Source organism: Globicephala melas, chromosome 7 (assembly GCF_963455315.2).
Source record: "Globicephala melas chromosome 7, mGloMel1.2, whole genome shotgun sequence".
NCBI classification, from domain to species: domain Eukaryota; kingdom Metazoa; phylum Chordata; class Mammalia; order Artiodactyla; family Delphinidae; genus Globicephala; species Globicephala melas.
Window position 1 is genome coordinate 15,386,668 of NC_083320.1, and position 17,830 is coordinate 15,404,497.

Below are 17,830 nucleotides of genomic sequence, written 5' to 3' on the forward strand. Positions count from 1 at the left end.
CAGCATATTAGGATGGAAGGGTGGTTTCCTTTAAGTGACAAGTTTTCTATAAGTCTCTCTTTTTTTTTAATAAAAAAAAAGTGGGAAATTTTATTGAGGTGAAATAATTTCTTCCCCCCAGTTTCCTCTAAATAAACTCACAGAACTCCTGAGACACGACATGGCAGCTGCTGGATTCACTGAGGCACTTACCTTTGCTCTGGTATGTTGTACATGCTTTTGGTGCCCTGCTCATTGTTTTCTTTGAATCTCCGAAATACTTGTTTGTGATTCCTTATATGAATTTATAAAAAGTTATAAAGAACACTTTGTTACCTGAGATTGTGTAATTTCTGGTAAAGAAATGAAGATTTCTTTTTTTTAGTCACAGAAAAGCACGAAGGACTAAATTTTAGAGTTTCATGTAATTGTTGAGGGTTCACGATGAAGTTCGTAACCAAATTTATTAAGTTAGAATTTTTAGTCTTAATTTGGTTGTGGCTGTACCCACTAGATGCCGCCCTGGTTAAGGGCTTGTGGACTGCTCCACGTTAAGCCTGTTTCTTTGTCTTTGAACATGTTCACAGACATTTGCTTTGAGTTGAAAAGCTGACATGAAAGGCCTAAGTCAGGAAATGAGTTTTATTACAAAATCAGACAGAAATCTCCCTCCCCCAGCAGATCGAGCATTTGAAGATATCGAAATGTGTCTGCAATTTGTAGTTTCTTTCTCTCTCTTGCTGAGCTGTGCTATGGTGCCCACAGTGTACTTCTTGACTATTCAAGTCTGTTTCACCTTAACGATGTAAGGCAAAAACCAAAACAACCAGGAAAGCTCCCCCCAACGCAATTCTAGCTCTAAACGTCTCAGTCTTTTAAGGTGTTTACAGAAGGCAGTGGTGGGAATCACGACCAGTACACAGAGGGCTGGTGAGGAGATGTAGCCTCTCTCACGTCACTTTATTGAGCCTTTGTAATTCATAGGATGTTCTCACTGGAAGGGACCTTCCAGATCTAGTTCAACACCTTCCTTTTGCTTTTTTTTCTTTAATCTTTTTTTTTTTTTTTGCGGTACGCAGGCCTCTCACTGTTGTGGCCTCACCCGTTGCGGAGCACAGGCTCCGGACGTGCAGGCTCAGCGGCCATGGCTCAGGGGCCCAGCCGCTCCGCGGCATGTGGGATCTTCCCGGACCGGGGCACGAACCCGTGTCCCCAGCATCGGCAGGCGGACTCCCAACCACTGTGCCACCAGGGAAGCCCTAATCTTTTTTTTTAATGAATTTATTTTATTTATTTTTGGCTGTGTTGGGTCTTCTTTTCTGCAAGTGGGCTCTCTAGTTGTGGCGAGCGGGGGCTACTCTTCGTTACAGTGCGTGGGCTTCTCATTGCGGTGGCTTCTCTTGTTGCGGAGCATGGGCTCTAGGCGTGCAGGCTTCAGTAGTTGTGGCACACGGGCTCAGTAGTGTGGCTCTCAGGCTCTAGAGTGCAGGCTCGGTAGTTGTGGTGCACGGGCTTAGTTGCTCCGCAGCATGTGGGATCTTCCTGGACCAGGGCTCGAACCCGTGTACCCTGCATTGGCAGGCGGATTCTTAACCACTGCACCACCAGGGAAGTCCCAACACCTTCCTTTTTCTGGTTTAGAAATCTTTCATTCAACAACATTTATGGAACATCTGTTATATGCCAGGCACTGTACCAGTGAGGAAGCCGGAGGCCGAGAGAGGATAAGTACCCAGCAAAGTTTACACAGACAGCAGGAGAACCATGACCAGAATCTGGCCTTTTGACTCCTTGAGGAGTGCTTTTCTGTTATGTCAGACTGAATGCTAGGTTTGAGGACCATGTCATTCATATATGGCCCACATATGCATATGCAGTCAGGAGCAGCAGTGATTCCATGTGAACTGATGTACAAAAAATAGCACAAGGAAATGTATTCTGTTCTTTTAGAAATGTAATCTATTTTTTATAATTAAGTGGCAAAGGAATTGATTTTGTAACTGTGTAGCCCCATGCATCTAAGGGGGAGCACGTTCTCTGCCTCCTGACAAGTAGCTACTCTGCAGAGAGAGTTTGTCTTCCACAAAGGGCTTTATGTACATGATTCCATCTCTCAGTGCAGCCCTGTGAAGTAGGTGTTTCTGTCTTACACAGCAGTTAATTGAGGTAACTTGTCCCACTTCGTGCAGCCAGTTGGCTGTGGACCAGGGATTCCAGCACAGGTCTGTCTGTACCCCAGGCCTGTGACTGAACTGTCCCACCACGAGTGCCAGAAACAGTCTGTTCAGTTGTCCAAGGTCACTTCAACACTTTATCACAGTGGGGCGGGACAGGGCGGGGGTCAGAATTAGGTGCTAGAGAGTTTCAGATTTGTAGTAACAGTTTTGCTATAGGAATTTCAACATGAAAGGTGTTTATAAAGTTACATACTTTCTAAGCAAACCTAAACATCACTGGGCCTTATATCTAGTTTTGCACAAGAGTAGCGGCCCTTCTCTTCCTAAAACCCAGCCCTTGACTTCCCAGGTGTAAGTAATTCACATATCATCATCATGATTTTTGCTATATCTGCATACCAGTTGTAATATTTTCATTTAAATTAGCTCACTTTTAAAACTAAAAACCTACTTCAGCCTTATTTAAGAATAATGTTTGTAAAAATTACGGGCTTCGTTTACTTATTCTATTTTTTCTAACAAGTAAATGTGTTTATTTAAAATAAACACATAAATATTCTTATAAACATTCCATCCTGTATACCAGCTACTGCTGCTTCAGGATACCTGATTTAAATTGCTTCTTACCTCTATCCCTTATGGTCCATCATCATGATAAAGTGCAAGGTCACTCAGATACCTAGCTGTGTAGCCATGTGTCTGTGGGCCCTTTTTCTTTGATACAGGCAGTATTAGTTCTGTTTGAGAATAGATCGCATCATGTAAATTGCATTTCCTAACTGGTCACGTTATGTCTAAATCTTGTTATTAAAACTCCTCCATGTTATGGAGGAAAAAATGGTTATCCCAGCATGCCTGCTACCATTCTCCACTGCTGCAGCTATGGCGGTACAGGGAGCTCTTTTCTCCTGTGCCTGGATGTGTCTTCAGAATCCTTCCTGAAAGAGCAAGGCAGAAGTCATTAGAACTGGCATTGGCATCCAAACCCACTCTTTTTTTCTAAGTGAAATACAGACCACTAGTCCTGAGGACAGTTTTCTATTTTCCAACCTAATGTTGGAAAATAGAAAAGAGTAACTGATGGTACATCAGTTTTCATGTTAAGTTTTAAACTCTTTCAAATGTTAACATTAATATATGTGATAATTGTTTATTCTTAATAATGACATTAGTTATCATCATTAATATTTTTTGATCACTTAGTTTGTGCCAGGTATTGTATTTGTTTATCTCACAGTCATGGAGTTTTATTTTCAGAATTCTGCCTACCATCCTGGTTTTGAGGGTGGCAGGCATCTTTCTTTTTTTGGTGGGTGAGTGCCTAGGAGCTTGCTCATTACCCAGAGCTTTATCAAGCACATCTGCGCGGAAGTTAAGTGACGTAGTTGAGGCCATGGGAATTCTGCTCTTAGTCCCACCATTCTATCGCAAGTCAGTACACATTTTGCAGAGGTTACAATAGTAGTCAAAACACAAAGTCATATGAGCACCAAGGAGGGAGAGAGAATTTCTGACTAGAGTCATTAGGGTTATTTTTATGGAAGTGGTGGAAGAGATGTCTTTTAAGTAGAATCTTTCAGGGGGTGGAGAGGCAGCAAGTCGGGCAGGGAGGGCATTTCAGGTAAAGGTAAGGAAAAGTGTACAGTTCAGGGAATGAGCAGGGAATTGTAGCAGACTCGACTGGTAAGGTCAGTGGGAGGCTAGCTTAGGGGGGCCCAAGTACAGGTTACACCACCAGCTCCATGTGAAAAATGTACTTTAGCTCTGCATCATGGTTAGAACTCATTGTAAGAGAATTATGAATGTTAAATTGCATCTGCTGTGGACCTGAATTTAATTGATACATGTTTATTCTCAGCTTATTCTTAGCTTACTTTATATAATCTACATTGCCATGAGGCCATCAAAAGTTGTTACAGCATTAAATACTTTTTATATTGGATTTAGTCATTGCTTTTCCATATTGACCTATTTTTATGTATTTCTTAGTGCTCCCAAGAAGATATTGCTGATAAACTGGGTTTGGATATCTCTGCAACAAAGGCAGTCCTCATAAGTAATCCTAAAACAGCTGAATTTCAGGTAAGAGTTTTAAGTAGTTAAGAATTCAGGTAAAAACTGAGAGACAGTCCATGAGTTATGAAAAGTCTCTTCAGTTATTTTATCTCAAATGGCAAAATCATAGAGCTTCTTTAGAATTTCTTCTTGGATAGATTTATATTTGGTTCTTACATACATTGCTGACAAAAATTCTTTAAATATTTTATAATCTTTTCTTGATTAACCTTATAGGTGGTTCTTACTTGCTTTGTGCTACCTATACCTAGCCCAGCCTTTCTTGTTTGAACTTTCCATTTCACAATTGATTTTTTTTTAAATACTATTTTCAGGTTTCATCTCTTTTCTATCCATTTGTAATACATGAAACTACACCTGTTCCCAGTACCTCCATTAAGTCTTTTACTTTGAAATAAATCGTTACGCCAGTTGCGGACTATGCTGACTGTGCCTTTCATTGTCATTGTCTAGTTTATTGGCAGTCTCATGTGGAGGTTAGGAATATTTAAATGAGAATGATACTCCCTTGATAGTAAACGTTCAGTGATTTACATGATAGATTCGGACCTTAACTATAAAAAGAGAGCATTTCAAAGTTATAATATCTTTGCTTATTAATGACTTTGAATCGTCTTATCTCTTTCATACTAGTAAGCTCATTCTGTTTTCCTTGTATATGCATTTCAGTGTTTTTTTAAACAGGCTTTAGAGAAGATCATGTCTTCTAGAATCAAGGGGAATCTTAGAATTGGAAGGAAATGCTTTTCAGAAAGTTAATTATAAAATAATACATGAACTCTGATTTGAGATAGTTTCTTTGGATCTTGGTTTTCACTTTTGTAAAAGTAGTGTCTGGATTAGTTCTAAAAATTCTAAAAGTTCTAAAAATGTTAAGATTTAGATTTTTTAAAGTTAGATTTAATGTATAGAGCTACATACTAATGTGACAGATTACAGCTAAACTAAAGAACTAATTGCTAATAATATGCATCAAATACCTAAATTCTCCATATTCAGTGTCAGAACTTTGAAGAATCTTTACACTAGTTTAGAAGGATTGTGATAATTTTTATATTTGGATTTCTGATGCCCACTAGCTTTTCTAAGACGTCTGAGGTGTTCTCTTTAATAAGAGATGTTCAAATTCATTTGGATAGAGAAATTTTTCAGTAAATCTTAATGGATTTTTATTTGGGTTTTTTCCAAGTGTTTCTTTTTCTCCCAGTTTTATTTCTCAAGCTTGATAGGTTTCTTACAATGTGGTAATGTTATGTTCTTTAGGGTTTACATCGTATCTATTTTATATAAGTGGAAGGAAAACAAATCAGTAACACATTAAATGTCACTCTAAATAGCTGTAGCTCAGCACACGTAAGAGTCAGTATTTCTGCATTAAATACATAAGAGATGAGAGTCTGTCTTTTAGATTTGACAGATTCTCTATTTTACTCCTCCTTTATGAACAGATACGTCCTACCGTTACCAATGTGGCTAACAGGTTTATATTTATTTATGGTTAAAATAAGTGTAAGTTGTTCATGGTCTTGTATCTCAATTTATTGTCTAAGCTTATTCTTTCTTTTGCATAATTCTTAACTTTGGGCTATTTTCTGGTAGTAGTTATACTAGAGAATGGATGAAATAAGAGAAATGTTATTTACTGAAGTATGTAAAATTTTACTATAATTATTGTAAACACAATTACAGAAAATTACCATATCCCCCTAAATTAGCAATAGTATTCCTTAATATCCTCAAATATCCAATTATTGTTCAAATTTTCTCAGGTGTCTTTTTTTAAATAGTTTATTTGATTTGGGGTTCAAATGAGGTTCATACATTAAAGCTGATTGATGTGCTTAAGTCTCTTTTAATTCACAGGTTGCTCCTCCAACCATTCATCTCTTTCCCTCTCTCCCCCTCCCCCTTTCACTTTGTGGAAGAAACTGGGTCACTTATCCTGTAGAGTTCTCACATTTAGAATTTTGCTGACTATATTCCTGTGGTCCCCTATATTTTCAGTAAATTGGAGTTAGATCTAGGAGCTTGATCTGATTCAGGTTTAATTTTTTGTGTTGCTGTGAGTTTTTAAATAAATAAATCTTATCTCTAAAACAAAGTGAAAAAAACCCTGCAAAAGTCATCTACAAAAGTGGCTTGTTTTTATTCGAATAAGTTAAGCTTTCCTTAAACATTGTAGTTTTGTTCTGTGAATGGTTTGGGCACTTTCTCTCTGGTTGGGAAAGTGAGCCATATTTCAGAAAGCACTGAGTTGAAGGCTAATAGCAGCTTTCTGGTAGAGTAAATATAGTAGGAAAGGTGTTCTCTTCTTTTTTTTTTCTTAATATTTATTTATTTGGTTGCTCTGGGTCTCAGTTGCGGCAGGTGGGCTCCTTAGTTGCAGCATATGGGCTCCTTAGTTGTGGCTCCCGGGCTCCTTAGTTGTGGCATGCGAACTCTTAGTTGTGGCATGCATGTGGGGTCTAGTTCCCTGACCAGGGATTGAACCCAGTCCCCCTGCATTGGGAGCATGGAGTCTTATCCACTGCGCCACCAGGGAGGTCCCTGTGTTCTCTTCTTTCCTCAACACAATCTAGCAAGTCCTTTTAAGGGCTTAATGTTACATGTGCAGGATCTAAGAGGGGCTGTTGTTTTAGCCAGGATGGGCAGGGCAGGCCCATGTAGGACCATGTAGACCTTTGAGCAGAGACCTGAAGGAAGTAAGATAGCTACATAGGAATCTAGAGGAAGAATGTATGAGGCAGAGGAAAGAGCACGTGTGGAGGCCTGGGATGGGATCCTGATGGCAGCATGTGGCTGGAGCACGCGCAGTATACCAGGGGGAGCAGCAGGCGTCGGGCTTGGAGAGGGGGCTAGGGCCAGATTCACATAAAGCCCCATGTAGGGCATGGGGTTTTATTCAAAATATGATGGAAGTCCATTGGACGTTTTTGAGCAGGAGAGTTCTGTGATCTGATTTAGGTGTTAAAGGGTCACTCTGTGGGGAGAATAATAGATCATAAGGTGGCAAAGTAGAAGCAGAGAAATCATCCTAGGAAGCTCATGCAGAGTCTGGGCAAAAGATAATGGTGTTGGAGTCTGACTGCAGCTGTAATACCGTCGCTCATAAACCCTTCTGGTAACATGATGTGTTGGAAGCTAACGTATCTCATACAGCTTAGAATGAGAAATTTATTTCACAGACAAAAGCAGGGGAAGTTTTGCCCTTTTTTTTTTAAGAATTGGAATGTGTATTTGTATTTCTTATGAATATTAAGAATGAAATAACTATACATTTTCCTATTTGTTTTGGCTACTAGGCTGAAAACTGTAGTCACAGCCTGCCCATAGCAGCTGTGTGGGTTTTTAGTGCCTACATATTTGTGTTCTGTTTTTCTCATTGTCCTGGTATTTTAATTCCATTTACATTTTTTCCCTGGTCCTGGTTTTTTAAAATTTGGTTAATTCATGTTAATACTGTTTAAATATTTGTATTTCTTGTAATTTACTTCAATTACTTTGTGAAATGAAGCAGGATATGAAGTACTGGAATTAAAAATTAAAAATGACTTGGATATTTAGGCATTGCATTTTCCAAAAGTGTCTTCCTGTGAGACCATGGATTAATAACCAAGTATGTGTGGTTCCTATTTGGTCAGTGCAATTTCATGTCTTCTCCTGTAGGTGGCACGCACTACCCTTCTTCCTGGCCTCCTAAAGACCATAGCTGCGAATCGGAAGATGCCCCTTCCTCTGAAACTGTTTGAAATCTCTGACATTGTAATAAAAGATTCTAGCAGAGGTAAGAATGAGTCACCTTTGATTTGTATACTTAAAGCATTTTTTATTATGAAAACTTCAACTGTATATAAAAATAGAGGAAATAATGTAATTACTCCTGTGATTCCAGCACCCACCTTCAAGAGTTATCAGTTCACACATGGCCAGACTTCTTTCATCTATACTCCAACCCACTTCCTCGTATTCCTTTAGTATAAATCTTAGATATCACATCATTTTATCAACAAACACTTTAGTTTGTATTTATGAAAGGTAAGGGCTACCACTATTGTTTTTAATAATCCAATGCCATTATTATATCTTATCATCAAATATCCAGCTAGTGTTTGAATTTTCCCAATTATCTCATAAGTTTAATTTTCATGACTGATTTATGTGAATCAATCCAAGCAAGGGCCAGATATTTGATTGCAATATCTCTTACTTTTAATGGAAAGCAAATTTTAATAGAGAATTTAATAATGTTTATGAAGAACCCTATTAAAACCTCAACTTGCAAAGCACTATGGAGTATTTCTGTTTTTCTTATGTCGTGTGATTTATATGCATATCATTTTGACGTACTTGATATCTTACTATTCTAGTTTAACAATGATTGTTCATATTACTGTTGTACCGGTGATTGTAAATGTGTTTTACCAGTTTTTGCTTCTTTTGAGGATGGTCTGGACTTGTTAGTACAGCAAGTTGCTTTGTCTAATATTTGGAATGTAGCTGTTATTTAATAAATGTATTATGTATTTAGTAAGTCCTTAAACCTGATTGCCAAGAAAGCCTGTCTCGTTCAAACTTCTCCATGTCTTCAACTTATATAAGTCCGACTGACTGTTCGAGCTGCATATGTGGTATCTCTTGGTGAGCAGTGCCCTCAAATGACTAAATTACTGGCAGTATTCCTTTGATTCCCTGGATTTAACAGTTGAAGTCCTATCGGTATTTATTCAGTCTTACCCCAGACTCTGCAGAATTCAGAATGTGTTCTTTTGAATCAGTTGACAAAAGAGGGGGCCTTTTCCTCAGTTTCTCCTGAAGAGGACAACATGGCGTCATTCTAACTACTAGAAGGTAGCCAAGAACTATTGACTGTAAATCGGCCTGTCTTAGGAAATAGATTCTATAAAGGTACCCTGTGGACTGTCCATTGCAAACCTTCCAGCCTAGGCTGGATTCCATGTGCTCCCAGTATGCAGCCTTTCTTCAGTTAACAGTGTCACCTTGCATTTGTATGGTGCTTTTTGCTTTGCGGAGCACAGGCTTCGGACACGCAGGCTCAGCGGCCACGGCTCACGGGCCTAGCCGCTCCACAGCATGTGGGATCTTCCCGGACCGGGGCACGAACCTGTGTCCCATGCATTGGCAGGCAGACTCCCAACCACTGCACCCCAGGGAAGGCCCCCCCACCCAAATTTTTTAAGGTACTTTTTCTTTTTTGATTGTTAAAACATCTCTTTGAGGCTAATGGGACAAAATATTGTCCCCATTTAATATACTGGAAAATTAAGAGAGAAAAGTGGTAATTGGCGCAAGGCTGCATAAAATAAGGGACTTAGAGCTAGGGCCAGAATTTTGGTCTCAGTGCTTATATCCTTAGAGAATAAAAGTTCTATGTAGAATTTTCCTTGGGTGATAAATGTGCTGTAATAGAAATCAGAAGACATTTTCAGTGCCAGCTGCAAATAGTTTTGAGGGTTCTTATACCTCAAGTCATCCATTGGTATAGATAACTGAGAATTTGTTGTAATTCCAATGTCAGTTTTTTCTATTAACTTTGACTTGTTACCTTTCATCCTAGTTCTTTGAGTTTTATGTTGTTTTGATCCTTGGTGATCCTTTAATATTTCTAAATATAGGATTAGGTTAATTACTCGAGATTTCCTCAAAAGTTCTGTAATACTGTTTCAGCAACAGGACTCCTCCCTAATTGCAAAGGCTCCCTGCAGGGCTGGGCATGCTCACAAGCAGGCAGCTCAGAGCCTGGACGGTGAGGGTGAGGCGCGAGCTGCGGTCCCCACAGTTGCCACAGGGAAGGTTTCGCTGTAGGCATGGAACACCACTTTACTGTATTGCAGTCCAGGGTAGAGGTGCCTTTGCTGGTTTTCTTTTCCTCTGTGTTTCTTGGGAAGGCCCGTGCTTGGAGGTTGAAAGAGAGCTGTTCTTAAATACAAGTGCTATAGGCCATCATTTAACAAATCACCCTGGTGATAGTTCCAGAAACCCCATCCATATACTTTTTAATTCAGAGATTTGTCTTTCTGCTACACTTCGTTTCATCAGGAATAGTAGTTCTTATCTCTGTAGCAAACCTTTTATACCTGATTTTAGTTGTGATTATTCTGCTCTGTTTTCCACATCAATCCATTTTTAACTGATATGACTTTTGCCTGTTGTCTTACACCATCATGGTTTATTGTTTTTCTTTAAAATTTTCTGTCATATCAATGAGATTTGAGGAATAAGAGGAGGTAGATGCACTCAGTAAGTCTACCATCTTGAAAACATAGGTTTGCTTTAGTTTATGTGGAGTGTGTTTCCTGTTTAAGTTGGCCTGGATTTTATTTCATAACAGAAGCTTTTCTGATGGATTATTATAAATAGGGACCTGTGATCTCCCTGCCTGTCATCTGGTGTACAGAGAGGACTCTGCAGGAGAGGCAGCCCAGCACCGCAGTTCCATGAGAGACTGCAGCCAGAGTGCCTGCGTTTGAGTCATGGTTCTGCCATTTACCAGCTGCTTAACTTTGGACAATTAATTTAATTTCTTGGTGCCTCAGTTTCCTCATCTGTACAATGGGAATAATGATAGCACTTATTTCAGTAGACTTGTAAAAATTAAACGTATTTTGAAAAGTTCCAGCCACGTAATAAGCACCGTTTGGTGTTTGCTCTGACTATCAGCATATTAGCAATCCCTAAGGCCCAAAACCTAGCTTCTTGGTCTCTGGAAATTTTCTTTGAGAATGAATTGAAAAACCTTTGCTGGCCATTAAAGGGTTAATATCACCTTGCTAAGGCACTCGGAGCACAGGCTCCGGATGCGCAGGCTCAGCGGCCATGGCTCACGGGCCTAGCTGCTCCGCGGCATGTGGGATCTTCCTGGACCGGGGCACGAACCCGCGTCCCCTGCATCGGCAGGCGGACTCTCAACCACTGCGCCACCAGGGAAGCCCTTGGAGCTCATTTTTATCCTAACTTTGAACTTAATTGGTTTTTCTTCTGTTGTGCACTATTTTTCTTTTTTTTTTTTTTTTTAGGAAAAGAAAACCAAAATGTACCAATGTGGGAATTTACTTAAGAAAGTGGGAATGTTGGGTTTTTTGTTTTTTTTTTTAATTTTGGCTGTGTTGGGTCTTCATTGCTGTGCGTGGGCTTTCTCTGGTTGCGGCGAGTGGGGGCTACTCTTTGTTGTGGTGCGCGGTCTTCTCATTGCGGTAGCTTCTCTTGTTGCGGAGCATGGGCTCTAGGCGCACGGGCTTCAGTAGTTGTGGCACGCGGGCTCAGTAGTTGTGGTGCACGGGCTTAGTTGCTCTGCGGCATGTGGCATCTCCCCGGACCAGGGCTCGAACCCGTGTCCCCTGCATTGGCAGGCGTATTCTTAACCACTGCACCACCAGGGAAGTCCAGGAATGTTTTTTGAGCAATTCATCACCCACTTCTTTTCAGTGAATTGAGCATATATGTTTTTACCGTCTCTCGAACCAGGAACCATTTCTCTGTTGGAGTTACAGTAGCCATTTCCTCCTAAATAATGAAACAATTTTGAAGGAAAAAAGAAAAAATCTAGACCATCAAAAGTGAAATGACAGAGCAGTTTTCTAGGGACTGTGAAAATGTCCCAAATTTTCACTAGTGAGGGCGGTACTCGAACTGCTGGTTTAAAAGGGGTGCAGATGTATGGCAACACAGTCTCATTTGTTGTACTGGGAGGAAGTATCTTTTAGTTCCTTTTCTTTGCCAGGGGCTGCTTGGAACATGAGAGAAACGGTTGCCAAGGGAGTGTACAAGGTGCCCTGATAGCACAGAGAAGGGAGTGACAGCTGCCACTAACTTGTTTCGTAACATTAAGGAAAACCCAACACTCTCAGACTCATGGTTTTTGTGTAGGCAAGTGTATCTTCCAAAATGGAAATGGAAGAGGAATCTGTATTGGATTTCAATATGCCTTCCACAAATTCTGTCTGACTTGCGTTTCTGTAAGAGTAGACGGAAGTCTCCTAGTCCGTGTTTTTGTGCTTGACCTTATCGGACAGTTTCTTATGCTAACGTGGACTTTCTGACTGGCCATCCATGTCATGAGGCTGTCAGGCTGCCCGGTGAGGGACTCAGGCACCCTTCTCAAGTGTGAGGATTTCCACTCTGAGCCAGACACAGTCCTGTTCGAAGAGGCTGAGCCAGTCACTGCATTTATTGAACTGTAAGATCTGAAGTTGCTGCAACATTTAAAAAAATTAGTCATGACTCGAGGGACAAAGCTGATTTATCCCTTTTGTTGGGCAGAGTGGCGGTGTCTTTGGAAGGAGAAGTTGAATGCAGACTCTGCTGTGGGGTAAATTTTCAGCTTTATTATAGCAGGGAAGTCCAGTAGAGGCTGTACTGAAGCTATCAGATCGGGCTGCTGTGTGAGTAACTGGTTGGTTTCAGTTGTTATGTTTGTCTTTTCAGTGTCGAGGAGAAACTATAAACAAAATAGTAAAAAATTACTTCAGAGGAGCAGTTGTGAATTTCTAATCTTCATGCCCAGAAATGCAACTATACTTTGCAAAGTCCAGCATTCTGGCTTTTTATTAAATGCAGATTGAATTCTGCCATCACAGTTTATTCCACAGTGGTCACTGAAGCTGCCAGGATGCCTAAAAGCTCACAAAAATGGCAGGAGAAAATGCATCATGGGGTTGAATCTAAGTTTAAAAGGAATGATAGCCTAAGAAGGAAGACTTACTTTGGCTTCGTAAAGCAAGTATATAGGGTGTTTTAAATCAAGTATATAGGGTGTTTTAAATTTAGCATGATACAGTCATCCAGTTGTCAGTTTGACATTTATTGGTGGAGAACCCTGATAATCATACTGCCCTTTAGTTTTAACTACTGCATTTTAATAATTTTAAAACTGCTGGGTTTTAATAATTATTGTATTGCTTAGGTTGTTCCTGCGTCTCCAGAGCGTTGCTGCAGCCCTGGAACAAGTCACCTTTCCTCTGTCTCCCAAATTGCTGCTTAAATAGTTGCTAAAATTTCTCATTCTCCCTGAAACTTTTCTAAATCTGAAAGATCTACTTCTTACCTTGCCTAGTTTGGATATGGAAATCTAGAATTTTTTTTAAACTTTTACATTTAAAGTTTTTTTTTTTTAACTTAAGTATATTTAAGATTCTTGTTCTTTTCTCCTCCTGGCACCACCATGGCCGCATAGAACAGAGCTAATTCACTGTTCTTTATGATTTGGTTTGTTCCTTCTGTTTGCTGTCGGTTTGTACCTTTCATGTATCTGTCTTATTTTGTAACCTGCTAAACTCTAGGGGCCCAGTCTTCGTAGTTTTTTGTATAATTCTTTACTTGATAAAAAGCTCAATGAAAGCATTTTCATTATGAGCTTGTAAAATACTTCAGCTCTGAGAAATTGTCCATTAATTCTGCAGCCATTGAATAATGGAAGATTATCTCACATCCACATGTGGAATGTGGCTTTCTGAAGAGAGCTTATGTCATCAGTCTAGATTAGTTTAATTTTACCACTCATGTTTTTGGCATGTAGAATTTCCAATTAATAATCCAAAAAATATGGGTGTAAGGAGCATTGACATTAACAGTATTTGAAGTAGCATCATTCGCGTATGTGATGGCATCTTAACTGTGTGAATACCATCATTTTTAATATAGAAAGTTATTTTAGTACGTTTGGTTCACATAGTTAAGATTTGCTAACATGAGTATAATGTGCTCTGTCATGCATTGAATATCGTACTTTTTTAATAGATAAAAATCCATTCCAGGTTTATGTTAACGAAATAAAAGCCAACCCACAAGGATGTAACCTTTTCCTTCATGCATTGAGAAGGTCATAGATTTTTCCTCACATTTGTTTCTTGGCTTTCAGCATTATTTAAAAGACGAAAAGTCTTTACCTCAGTGCCATAATATAGAAGTGTTTTAAGGAAAATTGTTCTTAGGTTTTATTATGTTTGTTTTTAAAATTGAAAATGTATTTGTAATATCTTTAAGAACTTTCACAAATATGTATTAAGAGTAATTCTGTTGTTTTCACATTAAAAAAAAAAATACACGTATCCAGCTTCTCCCAAATCCTACTCTTAGAATTAGTTGCCAGACATTCTATGCATATGCAACCGTATGTTTTACATTTCTCTATATAGCCACAGTTACAGGTAAATTCTTTCTGGTGTTTACACAAACAGGATTATGCTTTTTCTGTCTTCTGTACTTTTTTCCTATGAACACATTCTGTCCACCTCATTCTTTTTAATGGCTGCACAGTATCTCATTATATGGATATACTGTAATTTATTGACTCAAACTATTATGATGACTGTTTAGATTGTTACCAGGTTTTTGCTAAAATATGTCTATTGTAATGAATATCCTTGTACCCTTATACAAATATGTGTTTTTAGAAATTGAATTGGTCAGTCCATAGATATGCATATTATATGTTTGCTACCTTGTCAAATTCTCTTCTAAAAAGGATTTTTTACAAATTTGCAGTCCTACCAAGAGTGTGTAAAGGTTCCTGTTCTCCCATGTTAGATCTAATTTTTTAAAGTCTATGTCTTGACAGGATTCTTATAGCTTTTGTGAATCATTAGGCCTACTCTGAATTTCTTCTGAAGATAAGTAAAATTTGTAATGTAAGCTATACTAGTCTCATGGGTACCAATATTAAAGAAATTTTTTAGATGGAATAGACTAAAAATCAAAGTGATTCGTTTCATTTTCTGAGCTTGGCCAGGCTGTTATTCTCAAGCTCAGTGTCAGCCACCAGTTGCCCTGGGAGCTCTGTTGGTTTCCCAGTAGGCTTTCTCCTAGCATCTTTTTTTTTCTTTTTTAAAATTTATTCATTTTATTTTATTTTTGGCTGCGTTGGGTCTTTTTTGTCGCATGCAGGCTTTTCTCTAGTTGCGGTGAGCGGGGGCTACACTTCGTTGCAGTGTGCGGGCTTCTCATTGCAGTGGCTTCTCTTGTTGTGGAGCACAGGCTCTAGGCACGTGGGCTTCAGTAGTTGCAGCGTGCAGGCTCAGTAATTATGGCTTACGGGCTCTAGAGCGCGGGCTCAGTAGTTGTGGTGTGCGGGCTTAGTTGCTCCGCGGCATGTGGGATCTTCCTGGACCAGGGCTTGAACCCGTGTCTCCTGCACTGGCAGGTGGATTCTTAACCACTGTGCCACCAGGGAAGCCCTCTCCTAGCATCTTCATTTGGGCTTCTCGGTGAATGTGAGAATAGAGATGGAAAGCTTCTCTTGAAGACTCTTATCCTTTTGCATTCTGTGCCACTTAATGATAACATTGCCTAACACCCCTAATTTGCTTTTAATCATTGGTACTTTGGTGAGAGAGAATCTACACTAAGCAGAAGCTGTTCGAAACATTTGAGTTGTATGTGATAGTCATTTACTAAGGGACATCACATATCACTTTTTTTCCTTTTTTCTTCTTTTATAAAATCACTTGGCATGTTCTTTCAGCTTCCAGAATCGTAGCCAGCCACCCCTTCTCTGGGTGGTTTACATCAGCCTCTCCAGGCAGTACTTTGAAGTCTGTGAAAGACACTGGTAATTTAGGCTGACATACTTGGCAGGCCTATTTAAAAAGCAGAATTGTTTGATGGCATGACACAAGAGGTCTGTTAACTGAGTTATAAAGAACTGAGGCATTTCCAACAAACCCTAGTTTTGACATGAAATTTAAATAGTTCTTATTTTGCGGCATGCAGTCAGTGAACTTCCTGTGATGTAATATGGTCTCTCAGTGCAAAATACTAGGAAGTGGGAATTTTATTATGCCTAGCAGTTTCTCCAAGGAGAAATTCTGGGTGGAACTGAGTATGTGGTTATTTTCTCTTTTAATTCAATCCAGCTAATTCAGAGGGAATGTCTTAGCAAGATGTGAGGAAGCAAGTCTAGAGGGAATGGTAGCACTTGGGAGAGATGTGAAAAACCAGCCAATCAGTGGTGGGAGCTGGGAGGGGGCACCTAAATAATGTATTTAATCTAATTCTTATGGTGGGTTTGGTATAAAGCCCTAGAAGTCAGTGGCCTTTCCTTAAAATACTGCAAAATTGAGTTTAAAAATATATAGCTCATTATTGTATATGCGTGTGCTGTAAACATCCTGAAACCTTTCTTGAATGGAGTATAATTTTTTTTAAGTCTTGTATTTTTTATTGTAACTTCATTATTCTGATCATCAAAATCACTTAATTTTTTTCTTTTAATTCTAAGTCTTTAAACCAGATGTTGCTCCTCTTACCAGAAAGGCAGGTTTTACATAATTTGGAGATCAGGACAGAAGTATTCCAAGGCAAAGGTTACCAAAATAGAGCTTCCAGTTTGTGTTGCTAAGCTCTCTGAATGATGGCATTCCTGTTGGACTCTTCTCTCACAGCAAAAATGGGACTACAAAGTGGTTTCAATACGTGTCTGTGTGTTACAGTGGAAGCATGTGACACCAACAAATGGGTACCACATGGCAGAGATACCCAGGAGCAAGTCCGTAATATGAAAGGGATAAATTAGTTTTGTTTCATTTCATTTTTTTCCCTTCAAGGGAAGGGGGGTGGGGAGAGGGGTTGAGCAGGGAGGGAGGGGGAGAGGGGGGAGAGGAGGGGAGAGAGAGAGAGAGAGAGTGTGTGTGTGTGTGTGTGTGTGTGTGTGTGTGTGTGTTCCTACAGAGCAATCAGGCCCCTCATTTTAGTTAATGCATGTGGTTGATTTAGTGATGTTTGATGCCTGCCTGGTTTTAATATTAATCTTTATTCCGACACCTCCGATTATAGCGTTAGGTACCAAATTACTTTATTCTTGCACGTGGAAATGATGGAGAGTGACAGTGGCACAGTACTCACTTTCTGACACCAGCTGGCTCTTGTGCTGACGTAGAATGTGGCCACTGTCTTGTCCTGGCCTTGTTTAATGATTTTTTTGTGTATGCTTAACTTCCTTTCCAGGCTTTATTCATTTATTCAGAAAATAATTGTTGAGGGTTTAGTCTGTGCAGGCTCTATGCTGGCTTTGACCTCTAGTGGAGTGCTTTGAACATAGTGGGTGCTAAGAAATGTTACATGGCAAGAACAGTTATTTCTCTATGTATGTTCAGTCCAAAGTTTAACTCAGAATATACTTCCCATGAGTTACAGTACTGTTGATGGCTAGAAACTTTAGTTAACTGACTTCTAAAAATAATTTATTTCAGTTGCTTGACTGCAGTTCTTAAATATGAAAACTTTTGAAAATGAAAACATCTGTGTATCGTATCAAAAACATTTCAAGAATGCACATCTTTGACTATACTAAGAATATATTCATACATAAGCTTGCCCTTATATTGTTTATTTTCATCTAAATCCTTTAGAGATGTAGAGATCTCATCAGAATCCTTTAGAGAGTCAGAGATTTCTACTGTAGAGAGGGCATGGATTTTAGAGTTAGACAGTCCTGGTCAAATCCTGGTTTTGTAACTTATTAGCTGTGTAATTAATTACAGTTCTCTCCAGGCAGTTAGCTTGACTTTGGGCAAAACCTTTCTGAACTTTCGTTTCCCCATCTTATTTTCCCTATCCACTTTATAGATACAATAAAACCTAGCTTA

At 39.3% G+C, this 17,830-nt stretch overlaps 1 protein-coding gene across 2 annotated transcripts in view; it reads left to right on the plus strand.

The window, feature by feature from the left end:
* FARSB (phenylalanyl-tRNA synthetase subunit beta) overlaps positions 1-17,830 on the plus strand; it is a 66,962-nt gene that overhangs the window by 24,719 nt on the left and 24,413 nt on the right. For both annotated transcript variants that reach the window (XM_030836532.3, XM_030836615.3), the window contains exons 13-15: positions 122-202; positions 4,146-4,238; positions 7,899-8,016. In XM_030836532.3, the coding sequence (XP_030692392.1) occupies positions 122-202; positions 4,146-4,238; positions 7,899-8,016 (292 nt within the window). The remainder of the gene's footprint in view (positions 1-121; positions 203-4,145; positions 4,239-7,898; positions 8,017-17,830) is intronic.